This window comes from Coregonus clupeaformis, chromosome 27, assembly GCF_020615455.1.
Source record: "Coregonus clupeaformis isolate EN_2021a chromosome 27, ASM2061545v1, whole genome shotgun sequence".
NCBI lineage: Eukaryota > Metazoa > Chordata > Actinopteri > Salmoniformes > Salmonidae > Coregonus > Coregonus clupeaformis.
In genome coordinates this window covers 843,822-867,685 of record NC_059218.1, presented here as the reverse complement: position 1 = coordinate 867,685, position 23,864 = coordinate 843,822, and the positions used below count along the sequence as shown (strand labels likewise).

General features: G+C 44.1%; 1 protein-coding gene across 1 annotated transcript in view; it reads left to right on the top strand.

The window, feature by feature from the left end:
- Positions 1-23,864, top strand: part of LOC121541500 (tubulin polyglutamylase TTLL11) — a 47,772-nt gene that overhangs the window by 6,736 nt on the left and 17,172 nt on the right. Inside the window, exons 2-7 of the mRNA XM_041850562.1 lie at positions 3,557-3,656; positions 5,543-5,676; positions 13,322-13,612; positions 13,919-14,203; positions 14,511-14,606; positions 14,685-14,797. Coding sequence (XP_041706496.1) covers positions 3,557-3,656; positions 5,543-5,676; positions 13,322-13,612; positions 13,919-14,203; positions 14,511-14,606; positions 14,685-14,797 — 1,019 coding nt within the window. The remainder of the gene's footprint in view (positions 1-3,556; positions 3,657-5,542; positions 5,677-13,321; positions 13,613-13,918; positions 14,204-14,510; positions 14,607-14,684; positions 14,798-23,864) is intronic.

The following is a 23,864-nucleotide window of genomic DNA, read 5'->3' as shown; positions in this document are numbered from 1 at the left end:
ATGAATATAGAAAATATGTACTTTTTTTATTAGGCCCATTTTTATTTATTTATTGTTGAACATAATAATAGTCTACGGGTATATCAAAGTTCCAGAGTAGGATCTGTCCTAGATTTAAAGTTATGGACCATTTTCTATTGAGAAATTGGCAGAGTAGGCAATGTATCACAGCCCTCCTTTTTGCTTGTGTCATTTCACATCCTGCAAATCACCAGCAGAGGGCGACCATTTTGAATCCATTTTCACATTCACTCTGTTGGTAACGCTTACAAATTGGATCATAACTCTAAAACTAGCAGATCCCACTCTGGAACTTTTATATGCCCATAGAGTATATTATGTTAAACATCATATAGATAAATTAGCCACATTTTTTAAATATTTAAAATATTCATGTTTTATATTTTTCTATATTTATATAAGAAATGTGTTATTGAAATCAAAATGCTAGTCATATTACAGAGCAAGTGGTAAAGCTTTATATGACACAACCTTTGCATTGTAGCACCAAGAGATTAAACATGATAAAGTCTTAAAGGAGGCCTGGGTAAGGCAAAAATGTCATAAATTATTTCTCAATTAAGCTTTAAGATACAAATGTCAAATATATGTCAACAATCCTTCCTCCAAAAGACCGTTCTATGGATTACATTTTGTGAAAATCCCCCAAATCATGGTCTTTTTTTCTTTTAGTTTCGTAAGGAATCACACTAGTGTAAGTAAGTCCATTGACCTAAGTATATTAAGGCACACCCATCTTTCAGTGGGAGGAGATAGGCCTAATATTCAGCTTAACATACTTGACCCTAGTAGGCTATATCCTGGTGTATGGAGAAGAGGAACTTGAGAGAGAGATTTTCTAATGTAATTTATTATCTGAATAGGTCTTTGAAGATGTTGACCCATATGAAAACTCAGAGAGCAGTTCCTCCCTCTATATTCAATTACAATAATTACATTACAATAATGACAAAAATTGCATCTAATTCCCCCACTCCTTCCTACGGCAGGAAGCAGGTCTAGTGAGTTGATTCCAGAGCTATGGCTCTGGTTCTCAACTCAGTTTTTCACTGATAACCAGTAGGGGACATGCAGTTTTGAGTTTTGCCAGTAGCCAAACATGACATTGGGTATGCTTGCTGTGCATTGCCTCGATGAATACTGCACTGATGTGGGCTAGGCCTATAGACAAGATGCACAGTGGGAGAATCACATTTTCCCCTCTAAGCCTAAATGTATTGACCACTCCGCACTCTACGGTTGTTATTGATCCATGCTTTACTGTTGATGACCCAGCCTACTGTCATCTGCCATTAGACGTTACCCTCATTCGCTCACTACACTATGATGAGGACTGACACTATTTAGTGTTATTCCACAGATGTAGGCTAGTCTTGTGTAGAGAAGCCTCAGCCTACATGGGAGACACTGTCTAAAGCTTGACATAAGGGCTCTGCTATAGGTGAACAAGCCCTCTTTATCATTGACTGTCACTAGGGGCATTTGTTAATTCGGTTCTAGTACAATATTAGGCACTAGGTAGAGTCCTAATCATGGTTTACTCACTGAGTTAGTGTAGCCTATAAGGCATGGCCATAATGTGTCAGTAAACTAGGCCTAACATCCTGGCCGCTGTGGAACCGGGTGGTTTTGATGGCACAGCACTTTTGAAGCCCCAGAGGCATCTGCCTCCTGACTTTCAGCATATGGCCTTCTGTTAACGGTGGGAAATGATTAGAGGTAATCTCTGATAATCCAACATGATTATATTCCCCTCTCAGGGAGCTGCACAGGGAAGAGTCAGATTGAGAGAGAGAGAGTCAAACTCTCATGTGAAATAGGGAGGATAATGTCTGTTTAATTTGGATCTGACGGATTACCTTTCTGTTTTCTACTACTTGCCAAGTGAGGTTTATAAAAAAGACAGTAGGCTGTCATCATTGACCTTTATGGATGGCACTTGGCATATGCGGCCATGTATAGTATTGTTGACATGGATAGCTTGTCTAACAACTCCAACTTTAGTATGATGTGAAAGAATAGGCAGGCAGTGGGTTGACAGTCAGAGTACAGATCTTGTTGTAAAATTGTTACATGCCCGATGCCAGGCAACCTTACTAGGCTGGATCAGGAGGAATGATCAGGCTTGCCAGGACAAGTCTCTGCTAATTCATGCCAACGTCTCTCGGCCAATTCTGATTGAATGTTAAGGAGATGAGCTAATATCCTCTTCTGAACTGTGGGATGGAGCCAGAAGAACTAGAATTGTTCATTATTCACTCAATCACGCAATGTCCACAAGTGCCTCTTTGTGTGCCTGTGTGTGTGCGCGCGCGTGTGTTAGATGAAGTTCTGGAATGCACTCACAGATGGGGCTATTCCCGTCTCTCTTCCCCTCCTCCACTAGATACTGCCCAAATGAATGTGACCCAATTAGCTGATAAGATTAAGGGGTGGTTAAACATTGAAATCTATGAGATTGTATTTATAGCAGGCTTTGACTGTCATGCAAGTTTTCTCTCTCACACTCTTTCTTTATTTATTCAGTTTCTCACGGGATGGTCCTACACCTCCCCTGTCATGTAGCTCCCCATACAGAAAAAACTAAATGATTTAACATGTGGAAAATCACTATTTCACATGTGAAAACATGTTTTGTGTTATCACATGTTGCTTTACATGTTGTCACATGTTATCACATTAACTTCACATAAGATCACGTGTTCACATCTGAAATTCATGGAGTTTTTCTTCAAAGGTCGCCTTGGGCCTATTCACTGAGGTGGCAATGACACCGTTTAGAATGTTGCAGATAGAAATACAATGTGTGGAGTTGTGAGATTCCCTAATTGACCCTTCATAAAGGTAGATTCAAGACAATAACCTACATTTCTGTCTGATGTGATGGAAAGTATGTTGCCACCGCTGGTGACACCATGGGTTTCTGAGCGGGTCATGGTGTGTGAAGGGTTAGCAGGAAGATGTCAGAGTTCCAGGGAAGGCCCCAGCAGGCGGTTGTTGTAATCCTGTGAGAATATCATGTCCGTCCCCTGCCAGGGCTCCTCCTAACCATAGACTTACAGTATATGATTAGCTAACACAGGACTGCAGTCTCATTCACATTACCCACTGGGAGGTAAGCTCTGCCTCCTAGTGTCACTGGAAGGGCCACCCGCACACCCTGGCCTGAAATAACTTCTCTATTCGTGACAAGCAAATGGCCTCGTTAGTGGATGGAAGAATCCTTCATATTAATATAACAAAACCACAATACTGAGTAAAAGATGGTGCAACATGCGAAATTCCACCTGCACAAACCTATCCTATCAGTCTTTGAGCATGTATTTTTGTGTGTGCCAGTGTTTCATTCAACACCCCAACCCGATACTTGATATCCAATCTTTCTTGCGTTGGTTGGAATTGTGAGAATACCTCAACACTAACCCTTCATAGATCTCAATCATCAGAACCCCATCCTCAAACATCTCTCTCTCTCTCTCTCTCTCTCTCTCTCTCTCTCTCTCTCCTCTCTCTCTCTCTCTCTCTCCTTTTACAGTTCCCTATGGGCAGGCGGTCTGCCTGTGACATCTACTGGCATGGAGTCTCTTTCCATGACAATGACAACATCATCTCTGGACAGGTCAACAAGTTCCCAGGTACATTGATCCCCTCTATTCATGGAAATAATCTATGGGAGACGCTGGACACCATTTTGTATGTTGTCACAGTGTTTCGCATAGATGATTTTCCAGTTTCCCAAATCAACATCCACAGCCTCTTTAACAAAAAATGTATTAGCCAGTCCTACCCCCTATATAATGTTATAGTGGGAAACACTGTTGCCAAGCAGGTTTTTGGCATGTATCCTGTTATGTGAGCCTTGCTAAGCCCAGCTTTGTTAATGCCTTGTCATGCCAAGGTAATAAACCCAGCATTACTGATTATCGTATTAAGAGTGAGGAGGATTATTATATTGTGTGAGGAGCTGTAGCATGCTACACCCGACCATCACCCCATATATACTGCTCATCACTCACCCCATAACACGCAGAACTACATGAGGGTGGGTTACCAAACCACCTGTCTGTTTCTCACGTGTATGCTCTAGCTCCACTCATCATTGGCCTGTGTCACGCCATGCTACACCCATTGACTGGGTACAGAGCCAAGGTCTTCTGTGCTCCACAACACGGTGTTAGCCCTCTGAACTTAAACCTACACTCTTAGAAAGAAAGGTACTATATAGAACCAAAAAGGGTACTTTGGCTGTCCCCATAGGAGAAACCTTTGAAGAACCCTTTTTGGTTCCAGGTACCTATTCAAGTTAGTGGATTCGGCTATATCAGCCACACCTGTTGCTGACAGATGTATAAAATCGAGCACACAGCAATGCAATCTCCATAGACAAACATTGGCAATAGAATGGCCTTACTGAAGAGCTCAGTGACTTCCAACGTGGCACTGTCATAGGATGCCACCTTTCCAACAAGTCAGTTTGTCAAATATCTGCCCTGCTAGAGCTGCCCCAATCAACTGTAAGTGCTGTTATTGTGAAGTGGAAACGTCTAGGAGCAACAACGGCTCAGCTGCGAAGTGGTAGGCCACACAAGCTCACAGAACAGGACCACCGAGTGCCGAAGCACGTAGCGCGTAAAAATTGTCTGTCCTCGGTTGCAACACTCACTACTGAGTTCCAAACTGCCTCTGGAAGCAACGTCAGCACAATAACTGTTAGTCGGGAACTTCATAACATTTGTTTCAATGGCCGTGCAGCCGCAAACAAGCCGAAGATCACCATGCACAATGCCAAGCGTCGGCTGGAGTGGTGTAAAGCTCACCGCCGTTGGACTCTGGAGCAGTGGAAACGCATTCTCTGGAGTGATAAATCACGCTTCACCATCAGGCAGTCCGACGGACGAATCTGGGTTTGGCGAATGCCAGGAGAATTCTACCTGTCCCAATGCATAGTGCCAACTGTAAAGTTTGGTGGAGGAGGAATAATGGTCTGGGGCTGCTTTTCATGATTCTGGCTAGGTCCCTTAGTTCCAGTGAAGGGAAATCTTAACACTACAACATACAATGACATTCTAGACGATTCTGTGCTTCCTACTTTGTGGCAACAGTTTGGGGAAGGCCCTTTCCTGTTTCAGCATGAAAATGCCCCCGTTCACAAAGCACGGTCCATACAGAAATGGTTTGTCGAGATCAGTGTGGAAGAACTTGACTGGCCTGCACAGAGCCCTGACCTCAACCCCATCGAACACATTTGGGATGAATTGGAATGCTGACTGAGAGCCAGGCCTAATCGCCCAACATCAGTGCCTGACCTCATTAATGCTATTGTGGCTGAATGGAAGCAAGTCATAGCAGCAATGTTCCAACATCTAGTGGAAAGCCTTCCCAGAAGAGTGGAGGCTGTTATAGCAGCCCATGATTTTGGAATGAGATGTTCGACGAGCAGGTGTCCCAGATACTTTTGGTCATGTAGTGTACCTTTTTAAATGGCCTCTGTCTGTCTGTCCGTCTGTAAATTGTTCTGTAGGTATGATTGAGATGCTGAGGAAGATCAACCTGACCCGAGCTGTGAGGACTATGCAGGAGCTGTTCCCTGAGGAGTACAACTTCTACCCCCGCTCCTGGATCCTGCCCGAGGAGTACCAGCTCTTCTCCGCACAGGTACAGTACACAGCCAAGGATACAGGACAATAACAAAAAATCAGAATTGGGCTGCCTGTGTAAGTGCCTCTCTCCCCACCTCTGTTTTCAGCTGTACTCAGCTGGCAAAGTTAGTGTGACAAAATGTTGCTGTTTTAAAGCACATTTTCTGCAATTCTACACATTTTGACATGGGAAATATATATATATATTTTAATTTTTAATTTTTAAATAAGATCATCTAAAATTCCCAAAGTGTAATGGCATGGGGCCCCCAATGATAGCATAAGCAGATAGCATAAGAACACGGCATAAGCCATGACAAAACGTGTAGAAATGCAAGAAATTAGCTTTAAAACTGCACATTTTCTCTCAGCCCCATTAAATGTTTTTTTCTCTCAGCCCCATGACAAAATGAGTAGAATTGCAGGAAACTAGCTTTAAAACTGAAATATATACACAGTGAGGGGAAAAAAAGTATTTGATTTTGTAAGTTTGCCCACTGACAAAGAAATTATCAGTCTATAGTTTTAATGGTAGGTTTATTTGAACAGTGAGAGACAGAATAACAACAACAAAATCCAGAAAAACACATGTAAAAAAAATGTATAAATTGATTTGCATTTTAATTAGGTAAATAAGTATTTGACCCCCTCTCAATCAGAAATATTTCTGGCTCCCAGGTGTCTTTTATACAGGTAACGAGCTGAGATTAGGAGCACACTCTTAAAGCGAGTGCTCCTAATCTCAGTTTGTTACCTGTATAAAAGACACCTGTCCACAGAAGCAATCAATCAATCAGATTCCAAACTCTCCACCATGGCCAAGACCAAAGAGCTCTCCATGGATGTCAGGGACAAGATTGTAGACCTACACAAGGCTGGAATGGGCTACAAGACCATCGCCAAGCAGCTTGGTGAGAAGGTGACAACAGTTGGTGTGATTATTCGCAAATGGAAGAAACACAAAAGAACTGTCAATCTCCCTCGGCCTGGGGCTCCATGCAAGATCTCACCTCGTGGAGTTGCAATGATCATGAGAACGGTGAGGAATCAGCCCAGAACTACACGGGAGGATCTTGTCAATGATCTCAAGGCAGCTGGGACCATATTCACCAAGAAAACAATTGGTAACACACTACACCGTGAAGGACTGAAATCCTGCAGCGCCCGCAATGTCCCCCTGCTCAAGAAAGCACATATACAGGCCCATCTGATGTTTGCCAATGAACATCTGAATGATTCAGAGGAGAACTGGGTGAAAGTGTTGTGGTCAGATGAGACCAAAATCGAGCTCTTTGGCATCAACTCAACACGCCGTGTTTGGAGGAGGAGGAATGCTGCCTATGACCCCAAGAACACCATCCCCACCGTCAAACATGGAGGTGGAAACATTATGCTTTGGGGGTGTTTTTCTGCTAAGGGGACAGGACAACTTCACCGCATCAAAGGGACGATGGACGGGGCCATGTACCGTCAAATCTTGGGTGAGAACCTCCTTCCCTCAGCCAGGGCATTGAAAATGGGTCGTGGATGGGGATTCCAGCATGACAATGACCCAAAACACATGGCCAAGGCAACAAAGGACTGGCTCAAGAATAAGCACATTAAGGTCCTGTAGTGGCCTAGCCAGTCTCCAGACCTTAATCCCATAGAAAATCTGTGGAGGGAGCTGAAGGTTCGAGTTGCCAAACGTCAGGCTCGAAACCTTAATGACTTGGAGAAGATCTGCAAAGAGGAGTGTGACAAAATCCCTCCTGAGATGTGTGCAAACCTGGTGGCCAACTACAAGAAACGTCTGACCTCTGTGATTGCCAACAAGGGTTTTGCCACCTAGTACTAAGTCATGTTTTGCATAGGGGTCAAATACTTATTTCCCTCATTAAAAAAATGCAAATCAATTTACAACATTTTTAACATGCGTTTTTCTATATTGTTATTCTGTCTCTCACTGTTCAAATAAACCTACCATTAAAATTATAAACTGATAATTTCTTTGTCAGTGGGCAAACGTACAAAATCAGCAGGGGAGCAAATACTTTTTTCCCTCACTGTATGTGTATATATATATATATATATACACTGCTCAAAAAAATAAAGGGAACACTAAAATAACACATCCTAGATCTGAATGAATGAAATAATCTTATTAAATACTTTTTTCTTTACATAGTTGAATGTGCTGACAACAAAATCACACAAAAATTATCAATGAAAATCAAATTCATCAACCCATGGAGGTCTGTATTTGGAGTCACCCTCAAAATTAAAGTGGAAAACCACACTACAGCCTGATCCAACTTTGATGTAATGTCCTTAAAACAAGTCAAAATGAGGCTCAGTGGTGTGTGTGTGTGGCCTCCACGTGCCTGTATGACCTCCCTACAACGCCTGGGCATGCTCCTGATGAGGTGGCGGATGGTCTCCTGAGGGATCTCCTCCCAGACCTGGACTAAAGCATCCGCCAACTCCTGGACAGTCTGTGGTGCAACGTGGCGTTGGTGGATGGAGCGAGACATGATGTCCCAGATGTGCTCAATTGGATTCAGGTCTGGGGAACGGGCGGGCCAGTCCATAGCATCAATGCCTTCCTCTTGCAGGAACTGCTGACACACTCCAGCCACATGAGGTCTAGCATTGTCTTGCATTAGGAGGAACCCAGGGCCAACCGCACCAGCATATGGTCTCACAAGGGGTCTGAGGATCTCATCTCGGTACCTAATGGCAGTCAGGCTACCTCTGGCGAGCACATGGAGGGCTGTGCGGCCCCCAAAGAAATGCCACCCCACACCATGACTGACCCACCGCCAAACCGGTCATGCTGGAGGATGTTGCAGGCAGCAGAACGTTCTCCACGGCGTCTCCAGACACTGTCATGTCTGTCACATGTGCTCAGTGTGAACCTGCTTTCATCTGTGAAGAGCACAGGGCGCCAGTGGCGAATTTGCCAATCTTGGTGTTCTCTGGCAAATGCCAAACGTCCTGCATGGTGTTGGGCTGTAAGCACAACCCCCACCTGTGGACGTCGGGCCCTCATACCACCCTCATGGAGTCTGTTTCTGACCGTTTGATTAGACACATGCACATTTGTGGCCTGCTGGAGGTCATTTTGCAGGGCTCTGGCAGTGCTCCTCCTGCTCCTCCTTGCACAAAGGCGGAGGTAGCAGTCCTGCTGCTGGGTTGTTGCCCTCCTACGGCCTCCTCCACGTCTCCTGATGTACTGGCCTGTCTCCTGGTAGCGCCTCCATGCTCTGGACACTACGCTGACAGACACAGCAAACCTTCTTGCCACAGCTCGCATTGATGTGCCATCCTGGATGAGCTGCACTACCTGAGCCACTTGTGTGGGTTGTAGACTCCGTCTCATGCTACCACTAGAGTGAAAGCACCGCCAGCATTCAAAAGTGACCAAAACATCAGCCAGGAAGCATAGGAACTGAGAAGTGGTCTGTGGTCACCACCTGCAAAACCAGTCCTTTATTGGGGGTGTCTTGCTAATTGCCTATAATTTCCACCTGTTGTCTATTCCATTTGCACAACAGCATGTGAAATTTATTGTCAATCAGTGTTGCTTCCTAAGTGGACAGTTTGATTTCACAGAAGTGTGATTGACTTGGAGTTACATTGTGTTGTTTAAGTGTTCCCTTTATTTTTTTGAGCAGTGTATATACAGTGGGGGAAAAAAAGTATTTAGTCAGCCACCAATTGTTCAAGTTCTCCCACTTAAAAAGATGAGAGAGGCCTGTAATTTTCATCATAGGTACATGTCAACTATGACAGACAAATTGAGAAAAAAAAATCCAGAAAATCACATTGTAAGATTTTTAATGAATTTATTTGCAAATTATGGTGGAAAATAAGTATTTGGTCACCTACAAACAAGCAAGATTTCTGGCTCTCACAGACCTGTAACTTCTTATTTAAGAGGCTCCTCTGTCCTCCACTCGTTACCTATATTAATGGCACCTGTTTGAACTTGTTATCAGTATAAAAGACACCTGTCCACAACCTCAAACAGTCACACTCCAAACTCCACTATGGCCAAGACCAAAGAGCTGTCAAAGGACACCAGAAACAAAATTGTAGACCTGCACCAGGCTGGGAAGACTGAATCTGCAATAGGTAAGCAGCTTGGTTTGAAGAAATCAACTGTGGGAGCAATTATTAGGAAATGGAAGACATACAAGACCACTGGTAATCTCCCTCGATCTGGGGCTCCACGCAAGATCTCACCCCGTGGGGTCAAAATGATCACAACGGTGAGCAAAAATCCCAGAACCACACGGGGGGACCTAGTGAATGACCTGCAGAGAGCTGGGACCAAAGTAACAAAGCCTACCATCAGTAACACACTACGCCGCCAGGGACTCAAATCCTGCAGTGCCAGACGTGTCCCCCTGCTTAAGCCAGTACATGTCCAGGCCCGTCTGAAGTTTGCTAGAGTGCATTTGGATGATCCAGAAGAGGATTGGGAGAATGTCATATGGTCAGATGAAACCAAAATAGAACTTTTTGGTAAAAACTCAACTCGTCGTGTTTGGAGGACAAAGAATCCAAAGAACACCATACCTACTGTGAAGCATGGGGGTGGAAACATCATGCTTTGGGGCTGTTTTTCTGCAAAGGGACCAGGACGACTGATCCGTGTAAAGGAAAGAATGAATGGGGCCATGTATCGTGAGATTTTGAGTGAAAACCTCCTTCCATCAGCAAGGGCATTGAAGATGAAACGTGGCTGGGTCTTTCAGCATGACAATGATCCCAAACACACCGCCCGGGCAACGAAGGAGTGGCTCCGTAAGAAGCATTTCAAGGTCCTGGAGTGGCCTAGCCAGTCTCCAGATCTCAACCCCATAGAAAATCTTTGGAGGGAGTTGAAAGTCCGTGTTGCCCAGCGACAGCCCCAAAACATCACTGCTCTAGAGGAGATCTGCATGGAGGAATGGGCCAAAATACCAGCAACCGTGTGTGAAAACCTTGTGAAGACTTACAGAAAACGTTTGACCTGTGTCATTGCCAACAAAGGGTATATAACAAAGTATTGAGAAACTTTTGTTATTGACCAAATACTTATTTTCCACCATAATTTGCAAATAAATTCATTAAAAATCCTACAATGTGATTTTCTGGATTTTTTTCCCTCATTTTTGTCTGTCATAATTGACGTGTACCTATGATGAAAATTACAGGCCTCTCTCATCTTTTTAAGTGGGAGAACTTGCACAATTGGTGGCTGACTAAATACTTTTTTCCCCCACTGTGTGTGTGTATATATATATATATATAGCATTATTATTTCTGCAGACTTTATATCTGCTTTCAGTAGTTTAAGTTTACACTGAAAACATTTTACCATCCCGAAAATTATATATAAAAACTAACAGTACAGTCCTCAGTTGACTGTTTATTAGGTACACCACCCATTCACGGAAATTGTTTGCTCCTACAGACAGTGGCCGTGGCTTGTTATATAAAACAGGCAGACAGGCATCGAGGCATTTAGCTACTGTTCGATTGAACGTTAGAATGGGCCAAACGAGTGACCTTAGCGACTTTGAGCATGGTATGATTGTCGGTGCCAGGCGTGCCGGTTCCAGTATCTCAGTCAATGTTTTCCTGGCACACATTAGGTTCCCTAACAAAATGTCCCCAGTTGGTCAAACTGGTCCCCACAAGAATAGTTAAACATGTCCACACACACACACACACACACACACACACACACACACTCTCACTTCTGGGGTAATTGGCAGGGACAGTGGATCTGTTCTGAGCGTACTCAGTGCTAAGCAGTTTAGCACAGCGAGAGTCAGCAGCAGCTGCTAATAGTGAATGACATGCTCTCTAACAGCCTGTGACACACCCTGGTCACTACCATACCACAGGATACCACACACGCATACTGTACCACAGGATACCACACACGCATACTCTACCACAGCGCCAGCTGGGTTAAACACACACACATACTCTCACGCGCACACACATACAGCCACCCTTGTTGAACCCGCAGCGTTGGCACCAATGACTGTATATACGAATGGAGAAAGCCATTGATTACGTGACACCATTCATTCCTATGTGAAGACTCAATAGCGCAGTGAAGCCAAATGAAGTCGATTTAGATGGCGTCTTATGGAGACATAACATGCGCAGTTTCAGCTACTCCAGGAAGTGATGTTGCAGGCTAGCTCAGTGCTGCCCCCTCTCATTGAGTAACTCAAGTTGAAGGCCGACCGGGGTACTGCAGGCTTCCATTAGCAACTTATTTTGTGTAGTAGAAGCAATTATTGGTACCATGATTTGTCTTTGAAACAATTTTCTATTTACACAAAGATTGACCACGAAGATCGCCATTTTTCCATTCACTATAATGGGGATCCTGTTTTCTACTTGCAATGCCTGCAGTACCGCGGTCGACCTTGAACTTCCGTGGCTTCAATGAGAGGGGGCAGTCGTTCTCCCCTTGTTGGCACGCAGGATTATTTAGAGCTAATACGTGTTAATGGTGTTTGACCTTCAGAGGTCACGGTGACTTTGAGAGGGCGTGTCCTCAGACAGCCTCCCTGCCTGGCATAGGGATGGATGGTGGACGGGTCATTCAACTGGCTTTGTGAATGAACTGACATCATTGAAAAAGGCACGATGGAAAAAGATACAGCTCAGCTAGTCAAACAGAGGGGGGCACTAGAGTCCCTTTTTAAAAGGCTCTGAATCTTAACCACAGATGGTCTACAGCAGGGCTCGCCAACCCTGTTCCTGGAGAGCTACCGTCGTGTAGGTTTTCGCTCCAACCCTAATCTTGCACACCTGATTCTAATAATTAGCTGGTTGATAAGATTGAATCAGGTTAGTTACAACTGGGGTTGGAATGAAAACCAATAGGACGGTAGCGCTCCAGGAACAGGGTTGGAGAGCCCTGGACTACAGGCATAGACTAAACCTGATGGAGCTGTGCCATAGGATACTATCAAAGCTAAGGGCGATAAGTCTTAACATTGAAGTTAATCTGAATTACTTTATACTTTAATCAAGGTAGGTCACGATAAGGAATGAGAGTGTCTATGTAGTTAATATTAATTCATCCCAACCTAGGAAATTGCTCTAGATATATATATATATATATATATATAAGCCCTGAGAGCTCAATATCTGGACTTTGGATGTGGCGTCTGAATGGTGCAAAATACTCTAGGTAGCAGTGAAGAGACACTGATTGAGAGAGTGAACATTTGAAATGCCCATACAGACATTAGCAGTAATGTTTTTCAGAGAGACACGGACAGGATAATGTCCTCAGCTAAAGATGCAATCATGCAAAGGCAAAGGCAAAGCCGATAGCTACATGATCAGCTTGATATTGCTCTGCTTATATCACTCAACTTTGGGGAGCTTAAGTCACATTAGGGGATAACAGGTAGTTTGCTACCACCATATTGCAGCACTAAATGTACTGTGATTTGCCGCAGAGGGGCTCCTTTACAATCCAGCTGATTTGGACTCTTTGCCATTGATGAGAATTGGTTTGAAGTTTAAAGTGCAAAAATATTTGGCATTTTCCTTAAACATCAAATCAGATGACCTGTGCTTGATTGACCTTAACATCTGCACCCATTTAGACTCATGGATGGTCAATGTTTATTTCTGAGTGTTGCTGTCTGTCTCAGATCAGTCTGGCCAAGGACAGTGATGCGTCCCTGAAGCCCACCTTCATCATCAAGCCGGATGGAGGGTCCCAGGGGGACGGCATCTACCTCATCCGTGACCCCAGCGACCTCCGGGTCATAGCGGGGTCACATACCAAGCAGTCCGTGGTCCAGGAATACATCCACAAGCCCCTGCTCATCGACAAGCTCAAGTTCGACATCCGTCTCTACGTGCTGGTCAAGTCCCTGGAGCCTCTGGAGATCTATATCGCTAAAGAGGGGCTGTCGCGTTTCTGCACCGAGCCATACCAGGTAAGAACATGCATAAGGACTTTATAACATGTTCATAACCCATTCATAACCCATTCTGCACCGAGCCATACCAGGTATGAACGGTAGGAACACTTTATCTGAAGAGTACCTACATAAGGACTTCATAACACATACATACCGCATTCATAAGCAGTACATAAAATATTTTAACTTCCTTTCGGCATAAAAGCATACTACTAGCATTTAAACATTGACTTTCTTCATGTTTAAACAGTAGACATGTTTCTATGTTTTAAATATAGAATTCTAAAATCTGTTTCTCCCATCTCCCTGCCACCCCACTAGGAGCCTAGTCAGAAGAACCTGAGCCATGTGTTCATGCACCTGACCAACTACTCCCTCAACGTCCAGAGCGGGAACTTCGTCCACTCAGACAGCCTGTCGTCGGGCAGCAAGCGCACCTTCTCCAGCGTGCTCTACCGCCTGGCCTCTAAGGGAGTGGACATCAAGAAGGTGTGGTCAGACATCATCTCTCTGGTCATCAAGACGGTCATCGCCCTGGTCCCTGAGCTCAAGGTCTACTACCAGGCCGACATACCGTCCGGCAAACCAGGACCCACCTGTTTCCAGGTACGGAGTAGGGACAGGAGAGAGTGTCGTGTGGAGTGTGTGTGATTCAGTTGGTTGTCATGGGAATGTAATAAATGAAAGTGGTTTTACAATCTAATATAACAATCTTCAGTTGTATTAAGGTGATAGACCCTGAATCCATTAGTCGATAGCCTTGAGCTCAGACAGAGTTATCGAAAACGACACTAATGTGGTTGATATTTAAATGTGTTCTTAGGTACTAGATGTATTTTAGGGAAAGTGTGACGGAGTGTTAGATGTGGTGTTTTGCAATACGTAATGACCATCTCTACCGTGTGTGTGTCAGATCTTGGGATTTGACATCCTACTGATGAAGAACCTAAAGCCAGTTTTACTGGAGGTCAACGCCAACCCCAGTATGAGAATAGAACACGAGCAGGAGGTGAGTAGGCCCATCATCACCACAGCCATGCGCTGCAGTGTTAATGCCTCATGTTGTGTTTGTGTGTGTGTTTTTCAGGTGTCCCCGGGGGTGTTTGAATACGTCACCAGCCCAGTAGATGAGGAGGTGAAGGTGGGAGTCATTAGAGACACACTACGTCTCATGGACCCCGCTCAAAAGAAATCACCAACGTGAGTCTACCACACACACACACACACACACACACACACACACACACACACACACACACACACACACACACACACACACGGACATGAAGCTAGGGTTATGGGTAAGGCTAGGGTTTGGATTGAACTGGAATGTGGACATGAAGTTAGGGTTCAGGGCTCTACGATATTACAGTGTTAGGCTTTCACAATGCAATTCAAGGAAACCGATCGTAATTCTGATGCGCATAGAAAGGAATCATGAGTGCATTCAAGTGCGTGTGTCTGTTCAGAACATCCCAGCGTAGCCTAGCGGTTAAGAGCATTGGGCCAGTAACCAAAAGATCGCTGGTTCGAATCCCTGAGCTGACTAGGTGAAATATCTGTCTGTGCCATTGAGCAAAAGCACTTAACCCTAATTGCTCCTGTAAGTCGCTCTGGATAAGAGCGTCTGCTAAATGACTAAAATGTAACTGTACATCAAGCATAGTGATCAGAAATGTTGACACTATATTTGTTTTATGCTGTGGAAATGTGAAGTGCACGTTTGGACTCACGGGTGTTGCTTGTATGATATCAAAGCAGTATTTATTATAATCCTCAACGTCTTATTTTTCCTTTTCATTTACAGAATTTCCCTCACTCAGACAACAAAAACATTGAAATATTTGCCCAAGTTCAGAACGGCTGTCAGTCAAAACCCATACAGCACTGTGAAGCGCAGAGCCAGAGCTCTGACGTCTTGCGTAGCATGTTAATCTGTGTTCCAATTTAGGTATTTATCAGTGACCAAATCTGCCATTTTCAACCTCTATACAGGTACGAGTGTAAAAGGCTACAAAGCTTTAGGATATATTTGAGCAATGTAAGGCATTACTCTATTCTTTAGAATTGCATTGCATTTATTTTTGTTTCCAAAGTAGGCCTGTCATTGAAATATTTGTTTTACATTTCAAAATAGGACGTTGCCCCTTTTTAAGACAGACGTTTCGAAAGAGATATCATATGTCTACAGTAGGCGAGCCAAGACGAATGCTAGGTGTCTTTTTGTAGACTTTCATCAGTAGGCAGTAGACCATTTTTTCAAGTGACAAGTAAGACAACTGAGATGGTAGCCTATGATTTAAAAAAGTAAGCTATTTCATCTAACATATTCAGGAAATGCATGATTTGATATTTTGATGTGCAACCTGTTGAATTACCAGAATTATCGCATTTATTTTTGTGCATATTGGGCTAGGCTATATTATTCACCACCTGAGGAAGTGGGAACTCAAAACACTTAGCTAGATTGCTAACTCTAAATATATTGTTGCTACATAGCCATGTAGGCTAATTGATTAATCTATCAGTAAATGTAATGTCCTACAAAAACTTTCCAGCGCTAGGCTACTTGAGGTAGGCCCATTCACCGCAAGCGGCGCGCTCCGCTTGGCTCCGCGGGGGCATCAGAACCATATACGACATAGCCTAGTTTCAAGTTGTATTAGTCTTCTGTACAGGATACAATGCTTTCTTGTAGGTTCCTTCTCGACGATGCAACAACAATAAGAAATAATAAAAGATAAGAATACAAACGAAAAAAGAATCATCATCAGCAGATGTCACAAAGTGCTATACAGAAACCCAGCCTAAAACCCCAAACAGCAAGCAATGCAGATGTAGAAGCACGGTGGCTAGGAAAAACTCCCTAGAAAGGCACGAACCTAGGAAGAAACCTAGAAAGGAACCAGGCTCTGAGGGGTGGCCAGTCCTCTTCTGGCTGTTCCGGGTGGAAATTATAAGTGTACATGGCCATTTAAGGTCAAATTGTTCTTCAAGATGTTCAAACGTTCATAGATGACCAGCAGGGTCAAATATTAATCACAGTGGTTGTAGAGGGTGCAACAGGTCAGCACCTCAGGAGTAAATGTCAGTTGGCTTTTCATAGCCGAGCATTCAGAGGTCGAGACAGCAGGTGCGGTAGAAAGAGAGAGTCGAAAACAGCAGGTCCGGGACAAGGTAGCACGTCCGGTGAACAGGTCAGGGTTCCCTAGCCGCAGGCAGAACAGTTGAAACTGGAGCAGCAGAACGACCAGGTGGACTGGGGACAGCCAGGAGTCATCAGTAGAATATATAATAAACATTTGAGCATAAGTACAATACAGTAAGGCACAGTTTATAGTAGAATATTTACATGTGCTTTGGGGAAGGGGGGATTGGGGTGCATGTGTTTTTAAATTGTGCAGTTTTTAGCAATCATAATAAGAGTCTGGTTGTGATGTTTGTGTGTATGTAGCATGAATGTATGTGAGTGTTTTGTGTGTGTATGTCTGTGTGGCTGCGCGCGTGAGTGCATGTGTGCTAACGTGTGTAGAATCAGAGCAGGTGGTCAGTCCAGTCAAGTCTTCGACAGTCTGATGGCTTGTAGATAGAAACAGTCCCTGAGCCTGTTGGTATCAGACCTCATGCTCCGATACTGTCTGGCCGACGGTAAGGGAGTGAACAGCTCTTGGCTGGGGCGTGTGGGGGTCCCTGAAGATGCCGCCTTAGGAAGTAGAGGCGCTGTTGCACCTGCTTGACAAGAGTGGTGGTGGTGTTGGTCCATGTCAAGTCCTCAGTGATGTGGACGCCGAGGAAATTAAAACTGCTGACCCTCTCTACTGCAGTCCCGTTGATGTGGATTGGGGGCATGTTCTCTCCCCTGCTTCCTGAAGTCAACAATCAACTCATTTGTTTTGCTGACGTTGAGGGAGAGGATGTTGTCCTGTCATCCCAATGCCTGTTGACTTACCTCCTCCCTATAGGCTGACTCGTCGTTGTTGGTTATCAGGCTACTCTCGAAGCACTTCATGATGACCGGGATGAGTGCGAAGGGGCGATAGTCATGTCACCTTGTTTGTCTTGGGCACTGGGACGACGGTGGTCTCCTTGAAGCAGGTGGGGACTACAGCCTGGGACAGGGACAGAAGCCTACTCTGAATATAAAGTGGTGCTATGAACTCAATATTGAGAGGTGAGAAGTCAATGATATACTCACAGAAAGCCGTGACTCTCCTCTCTGTAACTAGAACAACAGTAGTTGCTTTGAAAACTGTATACTTCCTGCAATTGCATGTTGAGCAACGGTCATATGGTTGTGCTTATTAGAATGCACCTCTCTCCTCCGTGAGAGTGGCTCGCTCACACAGCAGCCAACAGCAAAACAGGGACAGGCAGATACTTTCATATGGTTTGTTTTTGGTCAGTTGCAGATTTCTGTTTGAATAAATCATGATAATAAAAAAATAAAAGCACATTGTGAACCAAAAAACTTAATGTGACCAGCTACATTGTTTTCACTGGCACCCTAGCGACCAATCAAAAAAGTATTGTCGCACTGCCAAGTCAATTGGTCGCAAATGCAAGTGTTTTGGTCATAGTTTTGTGCCCTGGGGTTAGGGTTGTGGTTGTGTTTGAGGCTAGGGTTAGGGTTGAACCAGGATGTGGATACAAAGCTAGTGTTAGGGGGGTTGTTGAGGGTTAGGGTTGAACTGAGATGTGGATGAAGCTAGGGTTAGGGTTGTGGTTGAGGGTTAGGGTTGAACTGAGATGTGGATGAAGCTAGGGTTGTGGTTGAGGTTATGGTTAGGGTGAAGCTGCATCATTAGCTACATTACCATAGATGGAGTCAGCGACCCAATCCTATCCCTCTCTACCTCCCTCCATCTCAACTGGGTTCATCCTCAGTGTGTGTGTGTGTGTGTGCCGATATTAGCCAGTCCGTGTGTGTGTGTGTGTCTGGGCTCTAGGCTGGACCTGGGGATTGCTGATAGAGGAAAGTCTGTCTCTCTCTCCGTCTGGTCTCTCTGGCCAGCCAGCTTTAGAAACGTCCCAGTGAGCAGCTCTCCATAAGCCCGTTAAAGGGAAACATTCAATTCCTGCCCAGCCGTGATGGAATTTCACACATGACTGTGCAGTGTGTGTGTGTGTGTGTGTGTGTGTCTGGCAGGCAGCTCTGCGGCCCATGGGGTGGCCATCACTAACCTCCCCTTACCTCCCCTTACCGCTATACCGTTGAGACTTACCGTAACGAAACTGTATATTTCCTCTTCATCTGTCAGTCTCTCTCTCTCTCTCTCTCTCTCTCTCTCTCTCTCTCTCTCTCTCTCTCTCTCTCTCTCTCTCTCTCTCTCTCTCTCTCTCTCTCTCTCTCTCTGTGTGTCTCTGCTCTTTCTATTATTTTCATCCTCTGGCTTTCTGCCTTGATCTATCCCTGTACTCTCGTTCTCTCGCTCGCCCTTCCTTGGTTATCAAGACATGGCTACCACAGTCCGAATGATCTCTCTCTATAAGATGATCTTCCATATCTCCAATGATCAGTCAGTGAGAGGAATATCTGCTGGGGGATAATGCCCTTTCAGCTATTACCATATTCATGACCAGGACCATATTGATATAAGCCTGTATAATATCTATAATCCTAGATCATCCTCACTGCATACCTCTCGCTCATTATACAACGGGTGGGTCTAATCCTGGATGCTGATTGGTTAAAAGCGCATTCCAGCCGGTGTCTATTCCACAAGTTACCACCGGCTAAATCTATGACGTTAAAATGCCTATTTACTCTGTTCCATCTGACTGTGCAATCCACGGTCTCATCAGCTCAGCCAGGCACTTTATATACTAGATCTACACTGTAAAAAGCATCTAGACATTGTCTCCCATTTTCTTTTCGACTAGCATTTGGTTTTCAACAGCAGAGATTTGTAATAATCTTGCTGTCTGTCTCCAACATTTGCAACATTGTTTCAGTATTGACATTCGATCTCCAGCTGTCCCATGGTAATGAACGTGTCGGGATGAGACAAACAGGCTGGCAGCTTTTCTCAGCCAGTCGAAATCATGAATCTGCATCATTTTTATGGATATACATGAAGAAATATCAATAGAAAAACACGAAATGCAGCTAGTTTGCTTTCCTTCCAGCTTCAGTTTGAAGTGATTGCGTTAGCTGTGTAGTTGGCTATCTCTTTTGGACAGCGGCCTGGCGAGAGAGCAAGTGTTCTGTGCCAGGCGTAATCGTGCATCATTATCTCATTGTTATGGATGTTCCCCCAAAAATCACTAGAAAACAGCTTAAACTAACGTAAATGCAGCTACTTTGCTGTTATTCTGGCTGCTGTTTGATGTGATTGTGTTAGCCAATTTAAGTTGGCTAGCTATAGCAAGCAAGAGATAAGAATGTTGCCAGCCATCATGGCAACCGAACCGATAGAACAAACGACCAGCCGGCTTGGGCAGCAACCCTAGATTTGTGTCGGGACTATATCTTTTGGAAGGATGAAATAGAATTAGTAAATTCATTAAAATAACGTTTTGAATGAAAATATGTCGATAATTATTTGAATATGTTGGTAACCCGTTGTATAGAAGTGAGTGATTCGTACATCACAGCTGAATATGGCAGTATTTTCATATTTATATGAGTGATTCATACTTTCTGTGACATTGTTAGTTACCATAACTGAAAATAAACTGAACAGTTCAGTGATTTCTGTATTCTTTTACTCAACGAGGTGTAATGCCGTAGTTAAAAGTACTGCCATAGATATCATGTATGACATCATTGACACCAATGACAACCAATGACATTGGTTCCTACTACAAGGACAGCTGTGGACTCAGCTGTGTTTTGGCCTTCTGAAGGCTTGATTCAGTTGTCATGGCGTTTGGCATTGGTATTCCCTTGTCATCATTTCTGCCTTAGCCCACCTGTTTTCTATATCAGATGACAGGAGTATTGAGTTGCTTTTAAACCGTCAACTGTTTCTGACAGTCTTCTAGCCCACAATTCTGTTTTGATGTAGCGTTTCAGTCAGCTGAAATCTGCTGAAACTAATAATTAGTAGAAAATGACACAACAAACAGATTGTTTTTGCTTCGGTTCTCTTTATGTATTCTGCTGAGACACACACGCACCCACACACAGTACACACTCCCCCTGCTTACTGTCAGGCGGGAACAAAAATGTGAGTGTTTGTGTCAGGCAGGTGAGGCGGTGATTGCGTGGAGATGTGTTGTCATCTGTGCAGATGGAGTGTGACAGAGTCCGATGACTGCCTGTAGTGGAAAACGCTAATTATCCCCAGCTAGCTAGCGCTAATGCTTATTAATTTAGCCATTAGATTTGATGTGTTGCTTAAACACACAATCAGTGCAGCGCCGAGCGATACAGCAAACAAAATGAGAAGACGTTAATCAGGTCTTCTTTTTTATGAGTTACTTGTGTGTGTGTGTGTGTGTGTGTGTGTGTGTGTGTGTGTGTGTGTGTGTCCTGAGCTGTGTTTATCAACTCTATGCCTATCAAACAAAAACCCATCATTAAGAAACTATGTGGCACAGCTATGGCAACAGCCAGCCAAAAACTCACTGATGATGGCTTCATCTGATAAATGCTAAACTAGCCGCGCTGACAAGCTCTCTCCCCCCTTCCTCCCCCTACATACCTTCCACAGCAGCCAAACACGTCTGATTTCCAGTAATGATCTGCAAAATTAAAATAAATGAAGCGTAAAAATAGACGGGAGACATTTTGATTCGGGAATCATCGCGGGAACAAGTGAACAAACTAATGCAGGGAGGCCAGGGGAGATCAAAGTGCGAGGTCACATCTATGTGTCAAACCCACCCTGAAGGTGGTTCTGAGGCCACGGCCCGTATCCACAAAGCATCTAAGCTCTGACCCGGGATCTGTCCATATAATATTATTCATTATGATCTGAAAGGCAAAATTGATTCTAGATCAAATGCACCAATTTGTAAGTGGCTCTGGATAAGACCGTCTGCTAAATGACGTAGATGTAGATGTAGATGTAGACGTAGATGTAGATGTAGATGTAGATCAGCACTCCTTCTCTGAGGCGCTTTGTGAATACGGGCCTAGATCTTACTACCAACCATCCATAGCTGCTGGTACTGTTCTCTGTACTGTTCTTCTCTCCACTCTCTGCTCTCTACTTCTCTACTCTCTCTCCCAGGGGATGTAGTGTGCTCAAAACAGAACAGGCAATAATAATGTTAACAGGAAAGCAATAACAACTCGAACAACCAGTTTTCACTGGTTTCACTGGGATTGGAATGGATACACGTCTGTTTTCCTCGTCCTTGCTCTGGTTGGGCATTAATGATTAAGAACGGCTCACTCTCTCAGCCTACCTCTTATTATCCAACGTTACTGTTCCATAATGCATTTAAAACGCTGATCAGGGAGTCTTAACTCTAGGAAAACAAAATATTCCAGCATCATTTGGGGAACTAAGACATTGCTCACTCAGCAGATGGTACAGGTACATCCGTAACCAAACGTACCAGGGTGGATTATAACAACAGGCAGATTTAGATGCTGTAGAAAGGTAGCATTTAGAAAAGGTAGGACAGAAAAGGGTAGGATGTAGAAAGGTAGGGCATAGAAAGGTAGGACATAGAAAGGTAGAACATAGAAAGGTAGGATGTAGAAAAGGTAGGACATAGAAAGGTAGGAGGTAGAAAAGGTAGGACATAGAAAGGTAGGAGGTAGAAAAGGTAGGATTTAGAAAAGGTAGGGCAAGGAAAGGTAGGAGGTAAAAAGGTAGGACGTAGAAATGTAGGATGTAGAAAGGTAGGATGTAGTTATTCAGGTAGAATAGAGACATACATTATATGTACAAAGGTATATGGACACCCCTTCAAATGAGTGGATTGGGCTATTTCAGCCACACCCGTTGCTGACAGGTGTATAAAATTGAGCACACAGCCATGCAATCTCCATAGACAAACATTGGCAGTAGAATGGCCTTACTGAAGAGCTCCGTGACTTTCAACGTGGCACCGTCATAGGATGCCACCTTTCCAACAAGTCAGTTTGTCAAATTTCGGCCCTGCTAGAGCTGCCCCGGTCAACTGTAAGTGCTGTTATTGTGAAGTGGAAATGTCTAGGAGCAACAACGGCTCAGTCACGAAGTGGTAGGCCACACAAGCTCACAGAACGGGACCACTGAGTGCTGAAGCGCATGAATATCATCTGTCCTCTGCTGCAACACTCACTACCGAGTTCCAAACTGCCTCTGGAAGCAACGTCAGCACAAGAACTGTTCGTGAGGAACTTCATGAAATGGGTTTCCATGGCCGAGCAGCCGCACACAAGCCGAAGATCACCATGCGCAATGCCAACCATCGGCTGGAGTGGTGTAAAGCTCGCTGCCTTTGGACTCTGGAGCAGTGGAAACGCGTTCTCTGGAGTGATGAATCACGATTCACCATCTGGCAGTCCGACGGACTAATCTGGGTTTGGCGGATGCTAGGAGAACGCTACTTGCCCCATTGCATAGTGCCAACTGTAAGGTTTGGTGGTGGAAGAATAATGGTCTGGGGCTGTTTTTTCATGGTTCGGGCTAGGCCCCTTAGTTCCAGTGAAGGGAAATCTTAACGCTACAGCATACAATGACATTCTAGACGATTCTGTGCTTCCAACTTTGTGGCAACAGTTTGGGGAAGTCCCTTGCTTATTTCAGCATGACAATGCCCCCGTGCACAAAGTGAGTTCCATACAGAAATAGTTTGTCGAGATCGGTGTGGAAGAACTTGACTGGCCTGCACAGAGCCCTGACCTCAACCCCATCGAACACCAGTGGTGTTAAGTACTTAAGTAAAAATACTTGAAAGGACTACTTAAGTAGTTTTTTCGGGTATCTGTACTTTACTATTTATATTTTTGACTACTTTTACTTCACTACATTCCTAAAGAAAAGTATATACTTTTTACTCCATACATTTTCCCTGACACCCAAAAGTACTCGTTACAGGAAAATGGTCTAATTCACACACTTATCAAGAGAACATCCCTGGTCATTCCTACTGCCTCTGATCTGGCAGACTCACTAAACACATGCTTCGTTTGTAAATGATGTTTGAGTGTGCCCCTGGCTATCCATAAATAAAAAAAACAAGTAAATGGTGCCGTATAAGGAATTTGAAATTATTTATACTTTTACTTTTGATACTTAACTATATTTTAGCAATTACATTTACTTATGATACTTAAGTATATTTAAAACTAACTACTTTTAGACGTTTACTCAAGTAGGACTTT